The 7,923-nt window shown below is 44.1% G+C and overlaps 1 protein-coding gene across 2 annotated transcripts; it reads left to right on the forward strand.

Moving 5' to 3' along the window:
• The first annotated feature begins 121 nt into the window (after window positions 1–121).
• On the forward strand, window positions 122–5,884 carry LOC125528523 (ribonuclease H2 subunit B). Of its 2 annotated transcripts, none has more exons than XM_048692977.2 (11): window positions 122–271; window positions 500–615; window positions 819–875; window positions 1,051–1,152; window positions 1,461–1,537; window positions 1,632–1,755; window positions 2,104–2,168; window positions 4,169–4,238; window positions 5,064–5,139; window positions 5,251–5,347; window positions 5,425–5,884. In XM_048692977.2, the coding sequence occupies exons 2-11, from the start codon at window positions 561–563 to the stop codon at window positions 5,545–5,547; spliced, it is 846 nt and encodes a 281-aa protein (XP_048548934.1). In that variant the 5' UTR covers window positions 122–271; window positions 500–560; the 3' UTR covers window positions 5,548–5,884. The 2 variants fall into 2 exon arrangements, with proteins under 2 accessions (XP_048548934.1, XP_048548935.1); XM_048692978.2 differs by having other exon boundaries at window positions 135–271; window positions 503–615.
• Window positions 5,885–7,923: the final 2,039 nt, after the last annotated feature.

Here is a 7,923-nt window from a genome sequence, read left to right on the forward strand (position 1 = left end):
TTTTGACCGGTGTCAGCGCCAACGTGGGCTTGGACTCTGGGCCGTCAGGGCTTTCTATGGACAGGTGGGCTGAATTAGGCCCATGGACGCACAGAGCAGGGCAAGGGCAAGGGCAACGCTGAAAAGTGTAGACGCGGGAGGCTAGGCCGGCGTGGCGCCAAAACTAACCCTACCGCCGTCCCCTTTCGTCTCTCCTGCCGGCGCGACGCAGGGGCGAAGAACTCGGAGTCGGAGAGGCAGTACCCCCGGCGACCTTCCTGGCCCTCCTCAGGTACGCATTCCACCGCCGACTTGTTCCTTGCCCCAATCCCTAATCCCTGCGCACTCCGGTGCCCGGCGCCACCAACGCTGCCGCGTGATCTGCGCGTGGAACCAGCGAACTGAAATTGGCGAGTTCTTTATGCTTGGGTGACCCTTCTCTGTTTTTGTTGTTATTGTTGTACAGATCAATGCAGTCTTATGTAATTAGTTCCTTTTTGGATTAATCTGAACGATGCAGTAGAACCAGAACCCAAACCGTGCACCAGTAACAACGCTGAAGGGGCCAACGACCACCACTGATGGCGTTGTGGTGTGAGAACATGGCGTTGCCGCCCCGTGTCCTTGTCGCTCCCCGTGAGTTCCCCAATCCCCTCAACATTTCTAGCATTGTTTCCACTGCTGTATGGTGTATTCTGTTTTAAGCACTGTTAGTTTGTGTGGCCTGGTTGGAAGGACAACAGGATGTAATAAGTCCGCTAGCGGGTGATCGCCTCTAGCATCCGATTTGTGTTGCGAGACCCATATTTATAATCAGACTCCATTGTGTTTCTTTGCAGGCCCTTCTGGTGCCAATGGTCAAGGGAATATTCTATTACTTCGCCATCCAAAACTAGGTGGCCAAGCTTACTTACCTCAGTATAAGTTTCTGATCGTCGAGGACATAGAAAAATACATGATGATGCTTGTGGCTTGTGATTGTTTATTGCCAATTTAGAGTAGTTCTGTTGTAGAAGCATCCTTTAAAGATAGACCAACAGCTTGCATTGACTCTTCCTTATCGTCAAACAGAAGAAGAAACACAGTATCTGTTCACTGACGGCCAACTTCATGAATTCAATTGGTTTAAGGAGCGTTATGGTTCTTGGTTCCTGGGAGATTATGTCTGTGAAGGTATGGTAGAAGCATAAACCAGCCATGCAGTTTTGCCATTGCTCTGCAGAACTTGATTTACTTTCCTTAGGGGTGAAGCCCATATCTTATTGTTGTTTCGTATAGGCAGCTTATATGGTTTGTTACCTTGCCTCAGCAAACCTGCCAGTTAAAATTTATAACCCAAGAAAATCAGATATCGCCTTAGTTTTAAGGAACATGATAATATAAAGGAATGATGATGTTCTTCTCATTCTCTATTTTGCATATCATGTACTCCTGCTTTCAATGCCTAGTTTTGCTATTGAATCCTGCTTTCCTTCCTACAGATGGTAGCGTTTACTATTGCACACTTGTTGACCCCATCTTTGTTCTTCTACCACTTTTCGAAGCTGCACGTATGTCGGTATGTGTGGTCAAAGATAAATTTTACAGTACATGATTCTTATTTCATCATCTTTTTTTTCAATTTAAAAGCAATTCCTTTCCCTGTGTTGCAGAACGGTAAGGATCTGGGAAAATTCAGACAGTTGGATGAAATTTTATACATCGAAGGTTATCCTGGATATCAGCACCTCATGAGTATAGCAGGAAAGCATATGGAACTGGTTTGTGAAGTTAAAGGTAGGTCTTTGGAATATGCATTTAATGTACAATTACAACTATATCAAGTTGCCGTGACATTGTTAATTACTAGTACTCCCTTGCAAGTTGCAACCTGACAGTTGTTCCCTTTGACCACTTGCTACTGCTTGTCTTCGAAACTACACCATTACTACGTTAGACAGTTCATACATGTGATCTTGTTTTCTTTTTCTTGGATGGTGGTTTCTTACCGGTTGTGCTGCCAGTGCCAGACACTATCTTTTACCATCTTTTGTTGTTTTTGGCACAATTTATTTCTCTACTTACATACTATAAGAACATATCCGATAGTTCTTACAGAATCATTTGATGTTATCTTTGCTGCAGAAGTTGCTAATATGAAGTTCTTCAGGCTAGATGATTCCAAGGTCTTAACTTGGATGTGCTGTAAGGTAGGTTGTGTCAGTTCTTACTCTACCAACTTTCATTATGCTCCCCTATTGATCTTTATCCTTGGTGGAGAAGGCTAGTTCTGCATTGCATTTTATGAAAGCAATGACATGAACTGCAGTTAGGGTGGGAGGTACACCATACCACATTAAGAAAACATGCACACTTATCTGATTATTGAAGTCACTTAAATGTTTATTGTTGTTTGCCCTGAACAAGGGTGTTAACAATGAAGTCCCAAGTTCAGACTACTAAGGGTCTAAGGCATAATTTGCCCACACCATTTTGTAGTGTGCTTTGGTTAGATAGGGTTGTATAAAAAGGCAGGTTCAGAAAACATTGACCATATTGGACACTTCGTAGGGTATGCATGATTTGTGCTTTATTTGTCATATCCAGAACCATAAGTAACTTACATACCTCCTGCCCTAACTGCATCCAGTGGCTGGCCCTCGAAAGGATCGAGTTAATAACCAGCACGGGCCGTGGCATCTCCGAAGAGCGCAATCTCCATATCCCCTATAACATAAGGATGATGGGAGATAACACTCCCTTCATCTTGCCAAGGCCTACACTCTTGGCTGCGCTCTCGATCCAGATGTTGGAGCTATCGTCGGCTTGCAGTGCGATCAACTGAAGGGAGAACTTTGCGAGCACCTTGCCACACTTATGAGCGAAGCAGCCCTTGAGTAGGCGTGGGATTGTCTCATTCACTTGATTGCAGTGCAGAGAGGGCATCCGCTGGGGTACTGCAATCCTCTGTGATGAAGATGTCAGAGAGCAATTGCTGAGAAGGTGACGAGTGTTCACTGTAGTGACCACTAACTAGTGAGCAGCAGTCCTACAGCATGATCATCTGAATGCAGGACAATAAGGCTGCTTAGAGCATGTCTAACAGAGCCCTCAAACTGGTCAAACCCTCAAAATAACTGCCAGTTTGAGGGTTGAGCAGAAAAAAAGGCGCAGATCAGCACCCTCAAATCCCTAAACCCTCAAAAAAATTTCCAGGTCGAACCCTCAACTTTGAGTCCAACCTGCACTAGTGAGGGTTTGGGCCAATTTTCCAGGCCGAACCCTCACTCGGTCAACGTCCGCGCGGGAGGGAAATTTCCCCCACTTTCCTCCCTCCTCCTCCACCCAACCTCGCCCCGCCGGCGCCGGCATCGCCATTCGGCCGCCACCGCTGCCACCCCCCCCCCCCCCCCCCCGCCGCGTCGCCCCACCCCGCCCCGTTTTGGCCGCCGCCCCGATTTGGCCGCCGGCCCGCCACCTTGCCGTCCGCCTCCCGCCCCGCCCGAGCGACCCCGCCGTCCGCCTCCACGCCCCGCCCGAGCCCGCGTCGCCGTCCGCCTCCCGCAGCCCCGCCGCGTGGCCGTCCGCCCCCACCGCCGCAGTTTGCTGTCCAGTTTTGCGGGTTTGAAGGCCGGGGCACAGATCAGTGCCCTCAAACCAACCCTCAAAACAGAATATTCTGTTTTGAGGGTTGGTTTGAGGGCACTGATCTGCGCCAGCGATTTTCGGCCTTCAAAACGACAATTTCTCAACCCTCAAACTGGTTTTGAAGGTTGAGTTTTTGAGGGTTCTGTTGGACATGCTCTTATTATTATACCGATGAGCCGTTTGATGTCACAAAAATATTTTAAGATATACCATTGAGAAACCAATGTAATGCATCTTATCATGTTCCTACCTGCGTGGAGGTGGCACTGGCAAAAACAAGATAAAATATAAGAAAAGCTAGCTAGTAGGATTGCTAATTAAACTAGACAGGCAAAGCTAACAAGCAGAAACGTGAACATAAAATAGATATGCACTGCTGTCGCTAGTTCACTTGATCCTTGATCGAGAGCAGAAAGGATAACAGTTTTTCATGGTAAGTTACTACTCTGTTTTGATTTATTTCCGTAATTACAACTTTCTGGTTAATTGAATTCCAAATCATACCTTTTCACTTCCTCTGTACTATCAAGAATTAACTATCTACTCTCAATCTCATTTACAGGTACACAGTATAAAAGAGGCTATCTCCAAATTAGGTAAAAATTATGCTGCTCAAGGAGAAAGAGAACTGTGTATGTCACTGTAACTTCTCGTCATCTTACTGCCCAGTTTATTTTACAAGTGTCTGTTCATCTCATAATCAAACAGTTAAATGTTGATCATAAGTTCCACATTGATACAACCATATTATTTGAACATGGGTCATTAGTGTAATCTATATACAACAGTAGTGGTTGGGGCGCCACCTTGTGGCGCCGCTTGAGAGGTAGTTGTGCGCATGTTTCCATTTAAAAAAAATACATGAGGTCCTCGTCTCCATCTAAAAAAAATATCTCAGAAAACAATCCTCACCTCCATCATAAAAAGAAGTAAAAAAGAAAACAAAAATACCGCCGTGTCCTACCAGCGAACGCCACTTTGCATAGCCCTCCATTTAAAAGAATACGTGAGTCCTCACCTCCATCTAAAAAAAAAGTATTTTATAAAATTCCTCATCTCCATCTATTTTTTTTTCAAAAGCTATCTCACAGTGGCCAACCAGCTTGCGCCACATGGCATAGCTGGTTGGCCACCCTTATGGCGATGCTTAATGGGTTTAATGCCTTAAGCTATGACAATAATCCTTGGACTTTCTTTTCATGCAAAATTGGACTGTGTAACTTAAGGGAGCTTTAATATTGATCTAAGCCCAGTGGAGGGGTACAGAAAAAGGGATAGATAAGTTATACCCTGTCTTAGTATAACTGTACATGTGGTATGTACTACTTCAATACGAGAACATCTAACAAAAATGAAATTCCTAACCCACGTCATATTTTAGAACCCTAGCTTAAAATTTTCTTGATAAGGTGAACTGTAAAGTTCTTATGGAGCTGTTTTTACTATTTGTGCTACAGTAAAGGAGGCTGTCCAAATAATTCGTGAAAACCTGAAGGATGAACCGTGGCTAATGGTACTCTGCAAGAAATTGCAGTAAGACTTGTCTCTTTCAACAAGAGTCCCTCACAAATAGAAAAGAAAAGAAGAGTCAGTAGTTTGGTATTGTCCATCTGTCTCACGCTACCACAATCTGCTCCACTGCAGGTTAGACATCAGTGAGATAAATGATATGGCCAAAACCAATGACACGTCATTTTGTGCTGATAGTTCTCCGGTACCTGCTCCAGCTCGTCCCTCAGAGGTAAACTCCTCAAGAATGCTTGATCTTTTTCAACGCTCACACCATGTTCTCTAAGCTTGTCCAATGCGTCAATACAGGGGGGTGTAGGAAATAGCAGTGCCAAGTCAAGCAAAGGGAGGCCTGCGAAGAAACTGAAGCCTGAGGTAGGATCAAAGAACATAAAAGACATGTTCCGAAGGGTGACAAGGAGTGGGACATAATCCCGAAAGGCTTGATTGATATTCTTGGAGTTGCGGGGTTATCTCGAATTTGGATGTGCTGAGATGCCATCGACCATTGTTGGTTCTTGACCCCGAAACCCATTATATGTAAGCTGCATTAGTTCCTTTTTGACGAACCCTGTTGAGCTGCACTAACTTTAGCCTTAGTAAATCAGGTATGTAGGGCGTTGATTCAATTGTATGGACTGTGAACCTTGGAATTTATTTGTACCCAAGTTATTAATCTCATTGAGCTGCCTGCTGAGGCTGTAACTGAACATATGCAGTTGCTTCAGTAACCTGAGCTGGTTGTAATCTAGTTTATTTATTGTGTTCATGCTGACATCTCTAGTTGCTTTTTTTTACTAGGAGAGACACGTAGCCACACTCTTTAACTTATGAGCTGACTGGGACATATTGGGTGTGTGTTTAGATACATATGTCATGTGGTAACATCCCTAGTTGCTTATGAGACTGATATTCAAGAATCGGTAGTACCATGTGCAACCTTTTTTGTGGGGAGAGAGAGGACGAGATGCGCGAGCAAAACCCTAGACACCCTCCATCTACTACCCCTCTCGCTGCAGCCAGCGCGCGTTGCTGGGCAAAGCCCTTGTGGCGGCGGCGGGGAGGTCCTGATCGGGGGCGGCCTAATTGTGGAGGTGGAGGGCTGCTGCGAGATGATGGGGTTTGTGTGCTTGAGTGGCAATCTTAGTGAGATAATGTTCCATGGTGGCATTGGTGATCCAACGTAGCTATCTTCAATGGCGGCCCAACCTTTCAAGGTCACAGGATAAGAGGGAGTCGGTGCATGGTCCTAGACAACGACGAGCTTGATATCTGACCCAGACTTGCCGTGCGGCGGCAAGTATGATTTTTTCCCAGGTTATCTTATCTTTGAGTTTGGTCTGGGGCAGTAAGACGGCGGCAGTGTTCTAAACTAGGAATAATGTTCTCCCCGTTCCGTTTGTACGTTTATCGCAGGCGGGGGCTATGGTTTTTGCTGGATCCATCTGGATTTGGCCAACTTTCATTGTCTTTAGAGTCTCTACAGCCCCTTATCGGTGTTTTCTTCTCCGGGGCGGTGATTTGCTTAAGATTGTGGTCGCTGGCATCTTCCGGTCTGCATCGATGACTTCTTTGCTGCTGCTTCTACAAGCTCATAGTAGACTGCCGATGGATGCAGGAGGAAGTAGACTTTGGCAACCCAAGATTTTGTTGTATGGGTGTGTTTGTAAGGACCTATGATGTTCAATATTTGGGCCTTAAGCCCATCGCAAAAAAAAAACAGTAGTACCCACGAGTGCATCATTTACTTCCTCCGTTTTAAAATAAGTGTCGTGGCTTTGGTTCAGATTTGAGCTGAAACACGACACTTATTTTAACGAAAGGAGTACTCCTACATAGTTATGACTCAAGCAGGACAGGGACTAGGAGAAAAACATCTAAAGTAACTTTAGGGCCTCTTTGATTTGTAGGATTTCTAAACGTGCGAATAGTAAAAACATCTATATCTATACTACTATATAGTGTGTGAATATTGGATGTTGGATGAAGTTAATCTAGCGGTGGAGAGTTAACAAATCTGAGTACTGTTGACAAATCTGAATATTGGATGTTGGATGAAGTTAACCTAGCAGTGGAGAGTTGACAAGTCTTTGTAAGGACCTACTCCTATTTTGCCACATGTACTATCTAGAAGTTTTCGTTACTGAGCTTAAGATGCACAAACCTCCAAGCATTAAGTTATCCTTTGTTCTAGAATTTTTCATGCTTTAATGCTGCCAATTTTTCTCGTTTAGATGATTTGCTATTTTTTCACTTTATGATTATCAGCGCGCGATATGCACACACATCAACACTTTATTAAAGGAAAACATAAAACAGTTCATTGCTACAAAAGTATAGCAATGTGAACATGCCTAAAAGAACTGTCATTCAGTCTTACTTTTTGTTGTTGTTCAAGATTTTGACAGTATCTTCATAAGAAAATTTATATTTTATTTTTCGATGGGTTGAACTACGAGAATTTAATCTACATCTGATACATCATGCATATGTGACTTGAAATTTACATATTTGCATGTGTGTGTTTTTCGAAAAGGGGGACTCCTCGGCCTCTGCATCAAAACGATGCATACGGCCACTCATATTTGCATGTGTAATAATATGATATGTCAATATTCAATCTTGTTTTGGTTATGTAAGTTCTCACGTGTAGGAGTAGAGTGACATGCCATCATGAAAGTATATAGTTGCATGAAGCTTTGATCATGTGTAGGAAAAACATAGCATTCTTCACGAGAGGTTGGAGTGGATGCGAATTTTTCTTAGGACTCCCTTTGGATCACTGGATTGAGAACGTATGAATAGGAT

This window comes from Triticum urartu, chromosome 2A (assembly GCF_056163025.1).
Source record: "Triticum urartu cultivar PI428250 chromosome 2A, HENAU_Tu73, whole genome shotgun sequence".
In the NCBI taxonomy this organism is placed as follows: Eukaryota; Viridiplantae; Streptophyta; class Magnoliopsida; order Poales; family Poaceae; genus Triticum; species Triticum urartu.

Bases quoted from the DNA above. Each gene is read 5' to 3' on its own strand.
- LOC125528523 (XM_048692977.2), top strand. From the start codon at position 561: ATGGCGTTGTGGTGTGAGAACATGGCGTTGCCGCCCCGTGTCCTTGTC. The intron at 1,756-2,103 runs GTAGGTCTTTGG...TCTTTGCTGCAG, and splicing joins ACTGGTTTGTGAAGTTAAAG to AAGTTGCTAATATGAAGTTC. The intron at 4,239-5,063 runs GTATGTCACTGT...TTTGTGCTACAG, and splicing joins TCAAGGAGAAAGAGAACTGT to TAAAGGAGGCTGTCCAAATA.